Genomic DNA, 20,896 nt, shown 5'->3' on the forward strand with positions numbered 1-20,896 from the left:
GACCATCAGTCCTTTTTTGGTCACACTGTTAGCCATTTGTTCTTTAAGATGAGAGTTATATGGCCCATTCATCTCCTTAAAGATGAGAGTTGGATATACTGGGACTGATACTACTATCTGTATGGAGGGTTCATTTTTTATCCAAGTCCAGTGTTTCCCAATACATTGTAAGTGTGCATTCCAGGACACATGCCCTGCCCCCAAGAGAGGCAAGTGAGCTCAGCCACTTCATTGATTTCATATGCCTAGTCAGCTCCTGCAGCACCATGACCAGTAGATGAAACTTTGTTATCTGGGTGATAGTCCAAACTCTATCCCTGTACAACATGGAGTTGGCATATCTGTTGCACTGTTAAGATTAGCTGCAACTAAGTAGCGTTTAGAGGGGATATTTGGCTTGCAAGAAATCCCTGATCCTTGTGTTTTTTGAATACATTTGTGTTTTCACTAATGTCTCCTGATTTTTTTCACTGAGATCTTAAGTAGATATTTTTGTGTTACCTAGTAGCCATTTCTCATATTTCTGGTAGCAGAGTTACCTAAAATTATGTTGTTATTAGGGAAATAGTCTAATGGATGTCAGGTGAAAGTGGCATAACCCACAGTTTATGAAGACTGAAAAAAACTGGAAAGAAATGACTTATCTCCATTAAGGTGAATACATCAGTCAGCTGTACTTTTCTTGGTCTTCCTCAATTTCACTTCAGGCTGTGATTACTTTGTAGGAAAGAATTAACTGAAGGAGGAATGGGTAGAACTCCCTCAGCACCTTCATTCAACACTGACATTGGGGGGAATAGGGAGATGGCCACTGTTTTACAATTAATGTGAAATATTGTCATTTTGGCTTTCTTTGGTAACAGGATGCTCTAAGGAGTATATAGTCTTACTGGTAGTGAAACTGTCATAGATCTAGCGTTATGGTGGGCTGTTATATAGCTGCTTCTATATGTGTGCTTAACTGTATATTAGTTTCATTTACTCTCTGTTCATAGGTTCATAGTTGGGTACTAGGCTATCTGCCTGAAGGGATTTATAAGCCTAGCTAGAATGTGTTGGCTTTCACCGCCCCCTTAGATTAGTTCCCTGTGTCTCTGTCCAGCAGAGCCACAGAAGTGATCCCCAAGGTAAACTTTCTGTTTCCCATCCACTCGTTGAGGTTTCTTTTGAAGAGTGTTAGCGAGGAGCTCTGCCTAATTTAGATTGGGATCTTGTTCCAAAGCATGGGAAGTCTCTGGGACAGGAATCTATCCCTCCAGCACGTCCTATTTATTGTTGTGGTGAGGTTTAGATCCCTAGAGCGTGTGGCTCGAGGGGATAAGGTTTTCTTTAGGTGGAGCATGTCCATCAATTCTGGGTTGGACATGGCTTTGTATGTCAGGCAGAGATCACCTCTAAGTAGGCGGTATGCAACCGAGTACAATTGGAGTTTCTTTAGTCGAGCTGCACAGGGCATCTGTTTGAGGCCATTGATCCTCTTGGTGAGGTACTTCTGTGGTCTTTTCAGTTGTTGCAGGTGTCTTGTAAGGTACAACCCAAATGGGGCGTTGTACTCTGATGGGTCTGATGAGTGATGAGTAGAGGGGCACAATGACCTCTTTTGATCTGCATGTGAACCCTTTTGTGATTAGGTGGACCACGTAGAAGGATTTTCTAACCACTTTGGCAATGTGATTATCAAAGGTGAGATTACTATCTACTTGGGTCCCCAGATCCCTTATTACGTCTTCCGTATTTAGGGGACTACCAGCTATGTGGTAGTTTGTGGGTAATTTGTTTTTTCCAAAGGGGATGACTATGCACTTTTTGGCATTTAGCTTGAGGCCATGATTTTGACACCAGGTATCCGTCTCAGTGAGACCCTTTTGGAGGGTGTCTGTGTCAGCTGGAGAATCAATTATGGCCCCTAGTTTGCAGTCGTCTGCGAACTTGGTCAGCCATAGTCCTCCTGTGCTTTCCTGTACCTCTAAGAAGTATATGCCGAACAGGAGGGGTCCTAGGACTGATCCCTGGGGAACGCCACTTGTAACTGGTTTAGAGTCAGACCTAGCTCCCGCAACTCTCACCATGTGGGTTCTGTCCGTGAGCCAGTTGGCAAACCATCTTGTGACATAGGTGTTTATGTTCAGGCTGGTGAGCTTGTCTCTCATACCAGAATGGGGAATGGTGTTGAAGGCCTTAGCGAGGTCTAGGTAGGCTGTGTGTACCACCTTTCCCTCATCTATAGCCTTGGTAACTGTCTCAAAGAAGTCCACCAGGTTTAGGAGGTATGATCTGCCCTTAACAAAGCCAAACCTGGTAGCGTCCAGTGTTTGGAGGTTCCCAATGTCTCTGTTAATAAGTTCCATCATGATGTGCTCCATAACCTTGCAGACCAAGCTAGTCAGGCTTACTGGGCGATAGTTCCTGGGGTCTGTTGTGGCTCCACCTTTGTGGAGCGGAATAACCGTTGCTGTGCTCCACTCTATGGGTATGTAGCCTGTGGAGAGGCTGAGTTGGAACAGTGTGTTTAGGTGAGGGGTTAGTTCGTCTTTGAGCTCATGTAGGATGCAGCCTTGGACACCGTCCGGTCCCATTGATGCTGTGCTTTTGGCTTTGGAGAGGGCTGTTTTAACCTGAGTGTCTGTGATTTCAGAGACTCTACATTCTTCTGGTATGGTTATGGGCCCTTTTGGGGGTGAGAGGGGGGTGAAGTTTGTGCTGAACCTGTCTGCCAGGATGTTGGCGATATTGGTTGGTTCAGTGTATTTTGTGCCATTCTGCACTAACTCTGAGCAGATCTGAGCATTGCCACTTAGATTCTTGACATAGCTAAAGAATGCCTTGTGGTTATCTTTGGAGTCCTTGGCAATTTTTCTTTCAAAGTTTGCCTTGGATGATTTTATGAAGGATCGTAGTTTCTTGCTGATACTGATCAGGGATGTCTACCCTTCTTGGGATTTTACTCTTTTCTATACTAGTTTCCTCCTTCTATTGTATAGCTTGTTTATGGCAGGAGTCCACCAGACTGGTTTCCTTTTCTTGGAGGAGTGAGTCTTGGTTTTGTTTGGGATGGCACGATCCATGCTTTCTTGTAGCTGTCCGTAGAATGCATTAGTAAAGGATTTTGCAGCTTGGACAGTGTTATCTTTCAGCATGGGGGCTTTGAAACTTTCCACCTCGGTCTTAAGTAATGTGAAGTTTGCTTTTGAAAAGTTTTTCACGGTGGTTTTCTTGTCCAGGGGTGGGGACGGAATATGGATATCCAAAGTGATTTGTTTATGGTCAGATCTAACCAGCGAGGGGTTGACCTCTGGTGTGGAACACCGGTCGCCCATGTTGGTGATGACCCTGTCCAATATGTTGTCACCTCTGGTGGGAGTGTTGATCAGTTGAACCAGGGTGTTTGAGTTTATAAATTCTAGGAAAAGTTGGGCAGACAACCCCCTCCTCCTACCACCAAACACTAATACATGTGAGAGATGCAATTATATAGCCAAACTAGAGGCTAAGCTCTCTCAACCCAAGACTGGATCAGACAGTCAAGAGGAGAAGGAAAATACTTGCATGACACCACCAGTCTTTCATAGACCCACTAAATCAGCACCAGCAAAAAACACACATAAATTCACAAAAACATACTCGGAGGCTCTAAATAAAAATCTGCAAAACCAACAGAGACCTCCAAAGCAAGCATCCAAGCAACCTCCACCCGACGACGGAACCGAAGGAGATAAAGTTATCGGAGCCGACGGTTCCACTACTCGAACCCCAATGAACTCCGGCTCTGAGCTCAAAGGAGTCGGAGGAGGAACATCGATAGAAGTGGACGGAGCCGACACCTGTTGAGGAGGGCTGGACAACATCTTGGCAAGTGCCTGCGACTTTAGCAACCTACTGACCACTCACTCCACGTCGTGATTCAAGAGCCTAGTGGATCGAGAAGATCTGTGACTGCGCTCGCTTCGCAGTAAGGGAGACCGAGGAGCCAAATGTATCGATTCCAGAGAAGGGGACCTCAGCCTCTTGTGGCTCCGCAAAGGCTCTGAAGTTTCTGATGGAGCCGACGGGGAGATAGTCTTATCGGTTCCAGCCAGAACCGAAGTAGCAGGTAGAGTCTGAACCAAAGATGGCTCAGAGCTTGGAGCCGACGATTTGGTAGATTTAGTGGATTTCACAGGCTGAGCCAATGAATCCTGGCACTTTAAAAGGCCCCTAAGAATAAGCTTATTCTTATGCTCCTGCAGAACTCTTGGACTAAATGCATGGCAGATAGAACAAGAGTTCTGCAGGTGCACAGCGCCTAAACAATAGACGCAAGAAGTGTGCCCATCTGTCAGAGACATTTTCTGACAGCTTGAGTCACACTTCTTGAACCCAGACACCTTGGATTCTTTGAACATCCTGTAACAAAAAATACAACAATAGCTAACCAATCAAAATACAGTCTACAGAAAAAAACACAGTACACTACAGACTAAAGCTAAAGTTTTTTTTTTTGGATAGGAAAGCCTAACTCAAATGGCTAGCCTATAAAGAAGGTAAAAGGAAAGCCTCTAACTTAAATGGCTAACCTGACAGAAATGGAATAAGGAGGGGGGGAGGGGGAGAACTCTCTAAATTAAACGAGTTCTAAAGGGAAGGGAAGGAAGACACAAATACACACTCAGCTAACACAACAAATATAAGACTAAAAACTAACAAAACCCCCTAGGAAAAATACTATTTCTAGTAAAAAAAGTTCTATAAAGAAACTTTATACGAGCCTGAGCCAGAAAAATGACACCTTGCAGCTGAAGCGGCAAACGAGATCTGGGTATCTAGTGCTAGGCATCATGGGATAAGGAGTAGCCTCGAGCCAGTAAACAGCTCTCGAGCTATAGAAGATGACCGAGTCGGAGCCGAGGATCGGCTCCGTTCCCAGCCAGCAAGAAAGAAGGCGAGATGAAGACAACTAACATGGAACATTATGGTAGGTACATAACTTCTTTTTTCATGGTTTGTGTTGTGGGGTGGAGGTTGCTTGGATGCTTGCTTTGGAGGTCTCTGTTAGTTTTGCAGATTTTTATTTAGAGCCTCCGAGTATGTTTTCATGAATTTATGTGTGTTTTTTGCAGGTGCTGGTTTAGTGGGTCTATGTAAGACTGTTGGTGTGATGCAAGTATTTTCCTTCTCCTCTTGACTGTCTGATCCAGTGTTGGGTTGAGAGAGCTTAGCCTCTAGTTTGGCTATATAATTGCATCTCTCGCATGTATTAGTGTTTGTTGGTAAGAGGAGGGGGTTGTCTGTGTACCTGAGGCATTTGTAACATTGCCTCAAAATGCCCAGATTCACCAGTTGGACTGGAGAGTACACCTAAAACTGCCCTTTGGACATGCCTGGATAGGTACAGTGAGCTGTTTTACTGGATGGCTGGTGAGGTCGAATAAAGAGCCTTGTCCTTCTGTACAGTACTGGAGGGTCTAGTGCTAGGGTTTATAAGTGCTTGCTATAAGTTTTGAGCAAGTGCCGGGCTGAGAAATGAATGGCTTGAGTGCTTAAGTTGAAAGTTTGTCTAGTTCCAAGGGAAAAATTGAAGAGGAGACTTTGTGGAGCCGGGAATACTTTTACCCTAACTAACCGGTGCTGCCCGACGTGCAAAACTGGGGAAATATGGTATTTATAGCAGGGAAATGAAAGAGATAGAAATTAGCCCAAAATGGCCAATAAACTACTAATTTCTGTGCTGAAACCACTCCTCCAGGGACAGATAGGCTGCTCAACGCTCCCCTCTCTCACAGGTGAACAGAGAAACCTCCTTCTATCCAAGTAAGGTATGGGCAAACACAGAGATTTGTAACACAGCCCTGAATTCAGCACTAACCTGAAAACTGGACTATACTAGCTTAGAAAGACGGGAAACAAATATATATATATTTTTTTTTTCAGAAAATAAATCAGATACACTCAAAAAAAACACTTTAAAAGCACAGAAAAGGATACTTATTATTATATATCGCAAATCAGAGTTGTAGTCAATGCCCCCAGTAATAAAGTAGGAAGAAACATAAATACAGTACAAGCAGATGAATAAAGTGCATATATATATATATATATATATATATATATATATATATATATGGATTCCTATTACAAGAACGAAATTTCACTACTTCGAACTTGTAATAGGAAGCCTCACTTCTGCGAAAGTTCACTTTAACGAAAGTGAACTTTTGCGTAAGTGCACTTCACCGAAAAACACCACAGCACAGTGGAGGACATAAAAAACAAGCTCTGTCCTCCACTATGGTGCGATAGTCATGGACCTTAGGGTTAGGGCATGGGTTAGGGTAAGGGGATCGTTATTAAAGCTATCCCCTTACCCTAACCCATGCCCTAACCCTAAGGTTCGTGACTATTGCACTATAGTGGAGGACATTGCTATGTCCTTCACTGCTCTGCAGTCGTCATGGACCTTAGGGTTAGGGCACGGGTCATGGCAAGGGGATATCCCTATGGGCTATCCCCTAACTATGACCTGTGCCCTTACCCTAAGGTCCGTGAGTACTGCACAGAAGTTCAGTACAACACCCGTTCGTTGTACTGAACTTTGCGTAAGTGCACTTTCGATTAAGTGCACTTTCGCTGTAGTGAGCATTCCATGCACTATTTCGAATTAGTGAAAATTTGATCTAGTGTATGGAACATATATATATATATATCTGTATCTATATCTATATATATATATATATATATATATATATATATTTATACACACATATGTATATGTATATATATATATATATATATATATATATATATATATATAAAAACAATAGAAAACAAACATACTGATTTAAACAAGTTACCCAATTAACCAGCAGTCTTTAATCAGACAAGTTCTAACTGCACACCCCTGCTTACTAGGGTGCAGGGGAACCTTCTCCAGAAAAGATGGCCTGGATCAGTGCTCAAGGTATAGAAACAAAGCTAGATTCAGCAGGCCTGAATCTGGTCTATGCTACAGCAACAAGGCGCACCAATTTCAGAAAGAAACAGTTCAAATAAGTAGTCACAATAAGCCTGTGACCAGAAATTCCCAGCTCAGAAGGGCAGAATCCAGCCTCTCATCCCACAAGAGTGCAGACCACAAACTTTCTTAATGTAGAATAACTGGCCTAAAGCTCAAGTGCTTAAGCCAGAACTAATACACTTTTAGAATAGCAGACACTGGGCCTTCAGTCAGCAGTTCCCAGATTAGAAGGATGTAAGCTACCTGTCCTGCCACAACAGTGCAGACCACAAACATTCTTGATGTAAAACAGCCCAAGTGCTTAAACCAGTAGACTTAGAATAACAGTTACCATTTAATCAGGCTACGACCAAGCAGTAATAAATGCAGCAGAATAAATAAAACTGAGTGCTTTTAAGAAAAGCAAAATAAAGTAGGAGGAAACACAAATACAGTAAAAGCAAATGAATAAAGTGCTTAATTGTTAAGAGTCTTTGAATGATAATGTATGTCAGAAAATGAAAAAGTGTTAAGCTATATATGATATACTCCCATTAATACTACTCCTATTAGCATACTTGTAACTAGGAATGACTCACTTGTCTTTATAGTGCTTTCAAGTAGACAGGAGTAAAGAGGAAGAGCAGAAAATCAAATAACTGTTTTGCCAGGTTAGGAAGCGCAGACCCACATTACTGAGGGGAAATCAAACTGATGAAGGCATGAAAGGGGCAGCATTTAAACTGTTACCTAGTTAGCAAATGAAAATACGTAAAATCCATCCATACATACGTACATGCATAAATAAATAAAGACTTGATGCAGGCGCTTTGGATGGAGGGGCATTTATGGTGATGTGCCTGCTGCTATGACATCACTTACTGTACTACTGTGGAGACATTTAGAGGGGAAGCTATTCAAGGGCTCTTGATGGGAGCCATCAAGAGGCTCCATGATATTTTTATTACTGCTAACCTCTATGTATGTTGTCTTAGCCATGTAGTTCATGGGCTGTAGTATGGCGGTCATCCCTTTCTTTTGAACTCCACCCAAGGAGACAAGTCTTATCTGTGGTAGAGGTGCTGTAAAGTTAAATGAGAGTGGCATAGGCATCTGAGTAAGCAACTTCATATGAGATGGAGACAGTGGTCTTGATAAGACAGAAATCAAAGTGTTTGAAGATTGTCATAATGTAACCCATTAAACAGTAGAGCAGGGAACTGCAGTCTTTATTCTCCTTGAAAATCCATAAAAATGCACCATTCCCAGCTGATCTAACTGGCCTAATAAAATTAAATTAAATGAATACTCATTACACATCATTTATATGAATGTCCATGTTAAGAATCAGTTTTAACATTGCTCTGATATGAATTGTGTGCAGTGATGGAAGGAGTACTTTTAGAGTAAGAGCTGTTACTGAAAATTAAATCATGTAGATCAAAGCTAAACATGTTTTATTATACATAACTTTCCATTTGTTATTTTCTAAATCAATGCTGTTTCATGTCAATAGCAAAGTTTATTTTATGTATTATTAATCATTAGTATAAATATATTGTCCTTTTAAAGGTGTTGAATGCCCTAAACAATACCTGGTCAATGATGGAATTCGAACAAGAGGTTCACAGTAGAACGGGAATTGTACTTATAAGAGTTTCTGAAGATTTAGTAGAAACCCTTGAGGAGAACCAAGTTCAGCTTCAAAACCTAATGACTTCTAAGTACATAGATCATTTTCTTCATGAAGTATCTGACTGGCAGAAGAAGCTGTCATCTGCAGATAATGTCATCTCCATCTGGACAGAAGTGCAAAGGACATGGGCTCATCTGGAAAGCATTTTCATTGGCACTGAAGATATTCGAATACAGTTACCAGAAGATTCCAAGCGTTTTGATAAAATTGACAAGGATTTTAAAGTAAATAAATATCTATAATTTTCATTTTATAAAATAAGCATTGCCTTGCCAAATAAAGCATCATCTTTTTATTTTTGTCTTTACAGGAGATTATGGCAGAAGGTTTAAAAACTCCAAATGTGGTTGAAGCAACTAATAAACCAGGCCTTTATGAAAAATTAGAAGGGTTACAAGAAAGGTACATTGTTACTCAACATTTATGGCTGTAGCTATGCTAAAAGTTTGTGAGTTGTAAAAGGTGTCCATTTTTTCATTCAAATCTTCATCTTTGATATTGTCTGTAATAAATCAAACCAGGTACTATAACAATTGGGAAATATACCTATTAGTCAACAGATAAGTTGGCAGCTTTGCAGCACTGATAACAGATATATCAACTACTGCATAAGCTGATTGTTCAATAAAGCATAACATTAATACAGTGCAACAGCTAGTCATATCTTACTAAGTTAATTACAGCACCTCCAACTCCAAGGTAATTAGAGAGATTTTCATAAGACATATACAGCTTCATATACAAAGCAGATAGATTCAGACAGAACAAAAGTTTGAGGTGGTTAGGTCTATATGTAGGTAAGTGCATATGCCCACATACAGGCATTTACTGAGGCATTCAGACAGTTGCTGACTGAGTTGCTAGGTCTTAAACACACAGACACACACACACACCAATATACATGCATGTAAATTAATCCTCATAACATAACTGGTAGAACAGACCACTGGACCCAAATTCCCCACCATCATTGCCTTCATCATCATTAACCTTCTTTTTCCCATTTTTCTTCATGGGTTGTGGTACTACATCAACTGCCCTCACCTTTCTCAATTAAATGTTACTCTCCTATCTTCTTCTGCAGTCATACCTGACTATCACTGGTCTTCTCTCACTCAATCCTTCCATCTCTTGGCTGGAGATCCTGGTCCTCCTTACCTTCTTCCTGTCTCTCCCAAATATTCACCAAATTGTCTTCTGCTTTCCTGCACATGGCTGAATCACTGTTACGTGTTCTTCTTGACCTCTGCAGTTGGGGTACTTTGGCTTCTGTTCTGACATGTTAATTTCTTCATCTGTCCCACAATGTACATCCTATCACCCATCTTAGGCACTTCATCTCTATCACCTCAAGCTTCCTCAACTGCTCTGCCTTCACTGCTCAGGTTTCTGTGCCATACAGAAGCACTGGTCACTATACTGTTTTTACACCTTACTTTTCAGGTTCTTTGTCATTCTTTTGTCACACACTACACATGGCAGTCTGTTTCATTTGGCTGAAGTACCTCTGATTCTAGATTTCATGTCCTCATTCAGACTTCCCTTCTCCTTAACCACCCCTTCCAGATACTTGAAGCTGCTAACCTGTCCCACTGTTTTCCCTTCTGTCTCACTTTTTAGCTTCTGATTTCTTCAGTTTGCTGCTAGGACCAGTAATTTGTTTGTAATCAGTTTCATCCCATATGCCTTCTGTTTTGCATTCCAGATTCCTATCATTCACTGAAGTTTCAGTTCAGAGTCTTCCTGTAGTGCCACATCATCTGCATATAGCATCTTTGTTGAGCTGTCACTTAAATCCTGTTTGATATTGTAACTCATCATCAGTATTATTAGCAGTGGAATCAGATTTCAACCCTGATGCAAACACCCACTCCAAGTGGGATCCTCTCTTTGAGTTTAAACTCTGTTCATATTTTTGTTATTGGCTCCTTGCACATTAGCATTGACATCAACCACCTTTTCCCTGTTTTGTACATGGCGTCAGTGTGTTAATTAGTAGTGACCATTACCTAGAGTCAGTTGTTCATACTGTAGGGTGGCTAACATGTATTAATTCTACCAAAGTTTCATAAACGTTGAACCATCACAGGATTGCCAAAATCATCTTTCTTAGGATCTTGTCATATGCTTTCTCCAAGTCTAGGCATGCCCCAGTTTCTGTAGCTGACTTATTATCTGGAAACTCCACCACAACATTGAAGAATTAATGCCACCTTTAGTCTTCCAAGTATTTCCTGTACTCTTACAAAAAAAAAAAAAAAAACTGGAGAATGGGAGGTACTGCATCTAAGGGAGTTAAAAAAGTCTTTGGGATGGTAAGATATCTCAGTGCATGATTATGGTGTGGCAAGAATACTTGCAGGACATACAAGTCGAATCAGTTCAACTTCTCAGGGATTAGAAGGACATACAGAGAAAGCTAAACAAGAAGCTTTAAAATACTGGATAATAGCTAGGGTTTGAAGATGAAGGCTTCACAGCTGCACAGTTGTGATAACTCTCCAACATCTCACAAGAATCCCTGGCATTATGCCTTTGTCATATAAAAACTGAGAAAGTGGTAGCACAGATTTCATAGGGACAGAGAAGACTAGACCCCCCCCCCCCCCCACACACACACACACTCTGAAGGAGTTTCAAAATAGCGTAACATTTGTATATTGTGTAGGAAAGTGAGCTTGTTTGTGGACAGGCAACAGCAGAATTTGTAAGCAAGTTGCGCTTATCTAGGTTAACAAAAATCAGAAGACAAGAATCCCATTTATCTGATCCAACCAATGAGTTATCAAGCTGTTAGTCAGATTAGTCTTAAAGCTCCTTTAATACTTTTCCCTCCCATATTCCCTCTGTGTAGCAACTCAGCTAAGACCTCCATTGCCACCTTCTCATATGGATGAATCTTGAACTAAGCTAGGTACTCCACCTTTATTTTTTTAAAATACGACCAACAACTGTAGATAAATCCTTATTTACTTTCTAAGCATATTTTTTCTCCTTTTTGGATTTTGTGTTTTTTTTCTCTTGTCCTGCAGGTGGAAGGCTACAGATATTCCTCTTTAGTATAAACGTCATTGATACTTTGTGTGTGTGTGTGTGTGTGTGTGTGTGTGTGTGTGTGTGTGTGTGTGTGTGTGTGTGTGTGTGTGTGTGTGTGTGTGTGTGTTTGTGTGTGTGTGTGTGTGTGTGTCTGTGTCTGTGTCTGTGTGTGTGTGTGTGTGTGTGTGTGTGTGTGTGTGTGTATATGTATATGTATATATATATATATATATATATATATATATATATATATATATGAAAAAAACAAAATCAGTGCCGATTTTAATTTTTCCATATTGCTTTGTGGTGCGGTGTTGCTTTTTGGTGGCTTTTCCTATTTGTTTGCTTATTTTGGCATTTTTCCCTGTAGCTCTCTCTCTCTCTGTGTGTGTGTGTGTGTGTGTGTGTGTGTATATATATATATATATATATTTAGGTATATTGGTGTCCCACACCCGATCAAATGGACACAATACTGACACCTGTTTGGTCGATGTACACAGATGGTTGACAGGTGTGCAAAATCGACAATCCCTGGGTAGAGGAATATTCGTTTTCCGTGGGGATTTTGTGATCTTAGAATTAGTATATATAATTAACAGGGGGTATGGGGTACAAGAGGGCAAGCCCCCCTGAAAAAACACTTGCCATTGGCTTAGTCTCTCCAGGGTAATCCCCGGAGCATGCGCAGAATGTGTCAATTTGTTAATTTGACATTTTTATGTAATTCTCCTGGTTGTTAGCATTCTGTCTATTTGATTGGGTTTAGGACATCCATGGAGATACATATATGTGTCCCCTTCAAAACATCTAAAACCCATAACATCTAATTTCAAAACAGTGAGACCAGAACATGTAAAACCCATAACATTGAATTTCATCACATCTAACAGTACAAATCACATGAAAATAACATCCCCTCCACATATAACGACATATAATGACACCAAACTACCAAACACATGTTTTACTACGTTTCTGCAGGGGTCTTGATACAGTGGGGATAGGAAATTAACTTTTTCCCACTGTAGTGCGATCATGGAGTTGATATATTTAATTTACGGGGGGTGTACATGGAGGGGTGCAGAGGGGTTTGCCCCCCTGCAGAAACATAGTAAAAAGTGTGTTTGGTAGTTTGGTGTTGTTATATGTGGAGGGGATGTTATTTTCTTGTGATTTGTAGTGTTAGATGTTATGAAATTCGATGTTATGGGTTTTAGATGTTTTGGCTCAGTGTTATGAAATTAGATGTTATGGGTTTTAGATGTTTCAAAGTAGACCCATATATATATTTATATATATATATATATATATATATATATATATATATATATATATATATATATATATATATATGTATATATATATATATATATATATGAAAGCGAGAGAGAGAGATCTACTTTAAATAATCAAATTACCACTTCATCTAATCACAGATGATCGACACCACATTGCCAAAAACCTAATTCAATGAACTCCCAGAACATTGTATTTTGCCACCAGCAAACTAACCACTTGGCCACCAGTAATCAAAATACAAACCAAAGCAAATTAAGCTCACCAAAGTGGGGGGGGGGCTTTGCCTCCCAAACCCCTCACCCCCCAGCTAAATATACTGACTCCGAGATCGCAGTACAGTTGAGAAAAGGATAACGTTCGCCATGGTGGCCAAGGGGTTAATTTCCTGGCTGCAAAATACGATGTTCCGGGAGTTTGTTGAATTAAGTTTTTGGCAACATGGTCTCGATCATCTGTGATTCGATGAAATGATAGTTCGATTATAGAAAGTAGATCCATGTATATATACATATATATATATATATATATATATATATATATGTATACATATATATATATATATATATATATATATATATATATATATATATATATATATATATATTCCATTGGTTTGGTTGACATCTGATTAATCGACTGCACTTGATCGAATATACAGATAGTCAACAGGTGTGCAAGATTGACCGTTCCCAGGTAGGGGAATATTCCCTTTCCCTGGGGATTGTGCAGTCTGTGAGTTAGTATATGTAATTAGCAGGGGGGTGGGGGGATCTCCCCACATATATTTTTTAAAGTTACATCCTCCGAGGTTCTTCCTCAGTGCATGAGTACTAGGAAGTCGAGTTTCCATTTTCGACTCAGAGTGGTTTACCTTCAGGAGGTCAAAACTCATGTTAGTCTGTCAGCTGAAGGTAAATCATGTATACCTATAGCCCCCTAAATAAACAACTGAAATTGGCCAAAAACAGAGTTAGAATACAATATAATAACCATGGCATAGGTTTCAGCCCCTAACTACGTTTCTTAAATTCTTTTTAAGCCATACTCACTGCAATATTGCTTGTGGCTGTTAACTTAGGCTATCTTAACAATAGTTTAGCAGCTTGTGTTAATTCCATCAAAGTTGTCAGGACTTTTTTTTACCTCTTTTCTTGCTGCAGTTTTACAGATTGTTTTCCTCCACTGTGGGCCAACATGCTATGTTCAGCTGTTGCTACACTCCAGCTTCACTCTGCTATCCTAACCTACCCTAATTTTCACCCACACCCACTAAATCTAAAGATGTAATGGGATCCTATCTCGCCTACATTCATAACTGATGGGTTTGGAGCCGATCCCTCGGCTCCGACTCGGCCACTATAAAGTAGAACAAAGTCTCTAATTGGCTGGGCTACCCCTTATCCCAGAATGCACCACGCCTGCTTCCCCAGATCTCGTTTGCCACTTTTCAAGATAGACGTGGTCTCGACTTGGCTGGAGCTAAGTGGTTTATTATTACTTTTTTGGACTTTTGATCTAGGGGTTTCTTCACTAATCGAACAAACAGCTGTTTTAACAGCTTTACGTGTGTGTGTGTGTGAACTTTTTCAGTGTGATTGGAATTTTTTTCTACTTACCGGGCAAGGCCCGTTTAAGTTAGAGGGCATTTGCCCTTACTGTGAGTTAATGTGTTAAAATTGTCTAATTTTAGGTTTGTTTCTCATATTGTACGCCCTACTTTATCGGGCTAATCCCGTTCTTAGTTACAGGGCTTCGGCCCGTTTTGTGTTGTGTATCTCGAGCCAGTCCCGTTGTTGAGTCAAGGGCTCGTGTCCTACTTTAAGGTTACTTCGTGGTAAAAAAATTGTTGTGTGACAGGATGTCAAAAGAACAGAAGTCTGGTTTTAAAAAGTGCACCAAGTGCAACTACAAAATGTCTATTACTGATAGCCATGCTGTTTGCGTGTATTGTTTGGGACCGAAACATTTACAGGAAACATGTAGTGTTTGTCATGCTTTTTCCTCTAGGGTCCTTCAAGAACGTAAAAATAAATTGATCCTTAAGGGCCTTATTAAGCCCTCTTTTGAGGAAGCTTTGGCTTCTCCTTCCTCTCCAGCTTCTAAAAAGAAAAGGTCGTCGGCTCCGACCAGTCCGTCGGAACCGACTTCCAAGAAGCATAGGTCGACCTCTTCTTCCTCGGCTCCAATGGCTTTGGAGCCTCGGGTGGAAGGGTCTGCCTCGATACCTCTTTCCTCGGCTCCATTGGTGTTGGAGCCACAGGTTGGGGGATCGAGAGGTGAATCACCTGCATCGGCTCCTTTGGTCTCAGAGCCATTGGAGGTGTGCAGCTCAGACTCTCCCCCCTCGGCCCCGAAGTCTCCTTCGGCACCAATGCTCATTCATACGGTTCCGGATTCGGCGCCGATGGTGTTGGATCCGTTTTGGAGCCGGTCCCCTGAGAAGTCGTCTTGACCCCCATCTATTTCCTCTAAATCCTCCAGGTTGTCCGACTCAGATTTGGACAGAGTTATCCAGAGGCTTTTCCAGTCCCTGGTTTTTGCTAAGATGGTCTCTGCTCCAGCCCACTCGGCTCCGGAGCTGATCCCCACTTCGACACATCCGATTCCTCCTCCAACCTCCTCGGAGCCGTTGGAGTCGGTGATGGTAGAGCAGAGCAGAGTCGTCCAGTCGGAACCGAGACTCCCTTGGAGCCTCTCGGTTCCGACCATCATTCCTACCCTGTCCTCGGCATCAGGGTTCAGTACCGGGACTTCCTCAGTCGGGGCCAAGGGGAACACTTTTGAACTGGTAGCTTCGGTGACTAGTCTTCCCCTCGGAGCATCGGCCGCAGGGATTCCCGGTACCATCGTGGTCTCTCAGCCGGTATCCTCCTTAGACTCTGGAGTTCCTGCTTTTGAGGCCATGAGGAGTGCGCTGGCCATGTCCTTGCCAGCTCAGCAAGTCTCTACCTCACTGTCCCTAGACTTGGAAACTGGTGCTTCTGGTGTGCTTCATTCCCATGACAGCGGGGCCCCAGGGCCTGAGGATACCCCCTTGGGGGGTTCCCTTCTCCCGGGAGGTCCTTCTGAATCTGCTTCGGATGAACCTCCAAGGAAGAAATTGTGCAAGAGGAAGCACATTGACTCCCAGGATGAGTCTATCACTTCAGATACTGACCTCGATGATGCGGAGGGGTCCCCAAAATCGTCCTCAGATGACGTCTCATTCTCAGATATCCTCGAGATCCTGAGACAGAGAGGCGATTGGCAGTCCAAAACCCCTTCCGCAGAGGAGTCAGTCTTCCTCAAGGCTTTTGGGGCCCAGCCCTCCGCCTCCTGGGTGTCTCCACCTTTCAATGAATTGCTAGATTTAGTTTCTCGAAGGGTGTGGGAACACCCTGATTCTGTGGAACCGGTGCCTGCCAGGCCTAACAAGTTCCTCTCAGCCCCTACTCAAAAGGAATTTTTGACCAAAGGAGTTGCAGTAGATGTGATGGTGGTGGCACCTGCCACTCAGCAGGACGTGGCAGAGGCTTCAACGTCTATTCACCCTCCTAATAAGGATTCCAGGAGCATGGATAGGTATGGAAGCGTGCCCTTTCTTCAGCGGCCTTTACCCTGCGGTCGCTGAATTACCTTTGTCATTTCACCAGGCTCCAAAGGGACCTCCTCAAAGAGTTAGGAGAGTCTCTTATGGGTAACCTTCCTGAGGCATTAGCCCAAACTGTTGGCGCCCAGATGACTACCCTATCTTCGATAGTCAACTCGTCCATGAGGCTCATCTCATATGTGGCCGAAGGGGCGAGTAGAGCAGCAGGAACAGGCGTGGCTCTTAGAAGACACGCCTGGTTGCGCTTGTGTCCCTTTGCGGAGGCTTTTAAGTCTTCCTTCACTGATGCCTCTTTTGATGGCTCCTCCGTGTTTGGACCCAAGGTGAAGGACACACTGACTCGGTGCGAGCAGGAGGGCAAGACCTTGACTGCCGTGGGGGCCCATTTTTCCGCTCTTTCTAGACCTTACCCCAAGGCCCAGAGAGGAGGGAAAATGTGGTTCAGGAAATCTCAAAGGTCTTTCCCTACTCCACCGAGTGATCCCCCCTCTAGAGGCAGGGGGGTGAGAATTCAGGAAGATGCCGCCCCAGAGGCGGCAGAGGCCTCCGTAACTCTGGAGACCACAATTCCTTTCATGGTTCATCCTATGCTCCCCGTCCCTGAGACGTGGCCCAACTGCACATCTCCGGAGCCAGTCGGGGGTCGTTTTGCGGAACACCCGCAGGCTTGGGAATCTATCACCAAGGATCAGTGGGTGCTCTGAACCATAACCGTTGGCTATCTCATCCCTTTCACCAAGATCCCCCCTCTTCCTATCAGGAAAATCCCGGATGTGCCACCCAGTCAGCGGGATCAAGCAGCGGTCATGGTTTCAAAGCTGCTAAGAAAAGGAGTCATCCAGCCTGTCCCCGCCGACCAGATCGGATCAGGAACTTACTCAAGACTATTTTTGGTGCCAAAAAAGACAGGGGACTTAAGGCCCATTTTGGACCTCAGCTCATTGAATCGCTTTGTAAAAAAATCCAAATTCCGAATGGTCACCCTTCAGTCCATTCTCCCGTTATTGGAGAAGGATGTCTGGATGTGCTCCATAGATCTCAAGGACGCTTACTATCACATTCTGATAAGTCAAGAGTCCAGGAGTCATTTACACTTCTGCCTGGGAACCAGTCAATTCCAATTCCGAGCACTGCCCTTTGGTCTCACCACAGCCCCCAGGGTGTTCACCAAGTGTCTGGCAGTGGTGACAGCTCACTTGAGAAGTCTAGGATTCCAAGTGTTTCCCTATCTAGATGACTGTCTCCTTACTGCCACCTCCAAGCATCTATTAGTTCGGGCGCTTATGACCACAGTCAGTTTGGGTCATTCATTAGGAATCACGTTCAATTGGGAAAAATCTGTGCTGCAGCCGTCTCAGCGTATTACATTTATAGGCGCAGAGTTAGACACAAGAAGAATGCGGGCATTCTTGCCTGTAGAAAGGATTCAGGTCCTGCAGTCTCAGGTTCAAACCCTGTTACCCAGATCACGAGTTCAGGCCAGACTGATTCTGCAGTTATTGGGCACGATGGCCTCGACTATTCTACTAGTCCCCTTAGCCAGGCTGCACATGCGGGTGCTGCAATGGCTACTGTCGGTTCAATGGTCCTTTCAGGAACTTCCCCTGAACCATTTGGTCCAGATTACCGAAATTTGCCGTCAGGACCTATGTTGGTGGCTGCTTCGGTCCAACCTGGACCAGGGGCGACCCTTTGCCCTTCAGCCTCCCGTCGCCACGGTGACCACGGATGCCTCCCAGACAGGGTGGGGGGGTCATTATCTGGACAGGTCTGTCCAAGGCGGCACGTGGCAGGCTCACGAAACGCACTTACATATCAATATCCTGGAAATGAGAGCGGTGCTACTGGTGTTGCAAGCACTTCATCATGCTCTTCCATGGGGTACTTTTGCGATACTATCCGACAACATGTCGGTAGTCTGGTACATAAAAAAGCAAGGTGGAACCAGGTCCTACCCTCTTTGCCGAGAGGCCATGAGAGTGTGGCATTGGGCGATTTCTACCCAGCGTTTTCTAGTGGCAACGCACATTCCGGGGAAATCCAATGTGATTGCAGACAGGCTGAGCAGAACTCTCCTGTTACCCCACGAGTGGTCCCTCAATGACAGGGTGGCTGCAAACATCTTCGCCAAGTGGGGCCTCCCTTGTTGCGACTTGTTCGCCAGTCCTCACAATGCGAAATGCAGGGACTTCTTCACTCTGACTCCCTCTCAGGGGCAGATTCCCAGGGACGCTCTAGCTCGCAGTTGGCCCCCCGGTCTACTTTACACCTTCCCTCCGGTTCCCCTTCTCCCGAAGGTGATACAGAAGGCGATTTATTTAGGGAGCGGTGGAGGGCCCATGGTTTCTGGACCTAGTGCCTGACCTCTTGACTCATCAGTTGGGACAGTTTCACCCATCCCTCAGATCCTTGAGGTTGGCCGCTTGGTTACTCCACTTCCAACCTTAGTCAGAGATAACTCTTTTTCTCCAGACGTCATCCACATTTTGTCCTCTTCTCACAAACCTTCCACTATTAAACTGTATTCCAGCAAATGGAAGAGGTTTGCTCTTTGGGCCCAGCAATGAGGTATAGATCCCCTTACCGCCCCAGTACCTCAGGTTTTAGAATTCCTGGCTTCTTTGTTTTATTTGGGCTCTTCAGTTTCCACAATTAAAGTCCAACTGGCGGCTATCTCTAATTTTCATGTCTCCTTTGAGCCTTCCTTAATGGCAAGCAGGCTTTGCAAATCTTTCCTTAAAGGAGCGTGGCTCCTCCGGCCCCCAATAGCCCATCCTGTGCCCCCATGGGATCTGAATATGGTTCTAGCTTCTTTAACTGCCCGTCCCTTTGAACCAGCAGCTACCTGTGATTTAAATTTTCTATCTTGGAAAACCGCTTTTTTGGTGGCAATAACCTCTGCCAAGCGGGTCTCAGAGCTTCAGGCTCTCTGTTCTAGTCCTCCTTATTTGACTTTTCACAAAGACAGAGTGTCTCTCAAGTTAAATCCCTCTTTCTTGCCCAAGGTAGCATCCCCCTTATGCATTCAACAATCCTTGGAGCTCCCGGTGTTTTTTCCCAAATTCTCCAATAGCGCAGAATATATTTTCCATCAGTTGGATGTTCAAAGACAACTGCGTTTTTATTTAAGTAGGACCAATCAGACACGAAAGTCAGATCAGCTGTTTGTGTCCTTTGCGGAAAACAGATTGGGTCAACCGGTGGCTAAAACTACCATAGCCAAATGGATTAAAGATTGCATCTCCTTCATCTATTCACAGTCCGGCAAGGAGCTACCATTCCCAGTCAAGGCTCATTCTACCAGGGCAATGGCTACTTCTGTAGCATTTCACTCCAAATTATCGATAGATGATATCTGTGCGGCTGCTACCTGGACTTCTCCGCACACCTTTATTTCTCATTACAAGATAGATGTGGCTTCTCGAGGTAGAGCTTCCTTTGGTTCCACAGTTCTCAGGAGTGTTTTCCAATGAGCCACCCAGGATTTAGGTGCTAGGGATGCTGTCTCATCAGTTATGAATGTAGGCGAGATAGGATCCCATTACATCTTTTAGTTATGTACTTACCATAACTTCGGATGTATGGGATCCATCTCGCCTACATTCATACGTCTCGCCTCCTTCCCCCTTCCCATTGGACTTAGAGGAAATGTTGCTACTTACTGAGTTTTTTCTCTTGAAGGACTTTAGTTTGTTACAGCTGTTGGTATGTTTCTGTGCCTGGATGTAGGTATATAAAAGCGAACAAACAAGATCTGGGAAAGCAGGCGTGGTGCATTCTGGGATAAGGGGTAGCCCAGCCAATTAGAGACTTTGTTCTACTTTATAGTGGCCGAGTCGGAGCCAAGGGATCGGCTCCGAACCCATCAGTTATGAATGTAGGCGAGATGGATCCCATACATCCAAAGTTATGGTAAGTACATAACTAAAAGTTATACCTCTGTTAACCCACCTCCTCTAATCATCCTCCTATCCTGTGACTAAATGTACTATCCAGTCACAAACTGTTCTCATCATATCATCCCCACCCACTTCTGTTCGAATTCCTTCTTAGATTTTACTCTACTCCCTCCCCATCAAAACCTACCTATTCTCCACACTATTATTGCTGCTCATTAACTCATCTCTTCATACTACAAGATTTGTACAACACTACCTTGCTGGTCCCCTCCTGTGTCACCTTATTAATCCTCCTCCTCTCATTTCTAACATCCCCACCAGTAGTAATAATAAGTAAGCCCACCTCAACCATTGCTTCGTCCTCACCTATTGACCCTCTTCCCGCTACCTGCTCAAAAATCTCT

At 43.4% G+C, this 20,896-nt stretch overlaps 1 protein-coding gene across 1 annotated transcript in view; it reads left to right on the forward strand.

Moving 5' to 3' along the window:
• LOC122800226 (dynein axonemal heavy chain 17-like) overlaps window positions 1-20,896 on the forward strand; it is a 17,083,451-nt gene that overhangs the window by 7,310,705 nt on the left and 9,751,850 nt on the right. The window contains exons 29-30 of the mRNA XM_044069720.1: window positions 8,543-8,890; window positions 8,977-9,068. Of these exons, the coding sequence (XP_043925655.1) occupies window positions 8,543-8,890; window positions 8,977-9,068 (440 nt within the window). The remainder of the gene's footprint in view (window positions 1-8,542; window positions 8,891-8,976; window positions 9,069-20,896) is intronic.

Source organism: Protopterus annectens, chromosome 4.part0 (assembly GCF_019279795.1).
Source record: "Protopterus annectens isolate FY-2018-M chromosome 4.part0, PAN1.0, whole genome shotgun sequence".
Taxonomy (NCBI): Eukaryota; Metazoa; Chordata; order Ceratodontiformes; family Protopteridae; genus Protopterus; species Protopterus annectens.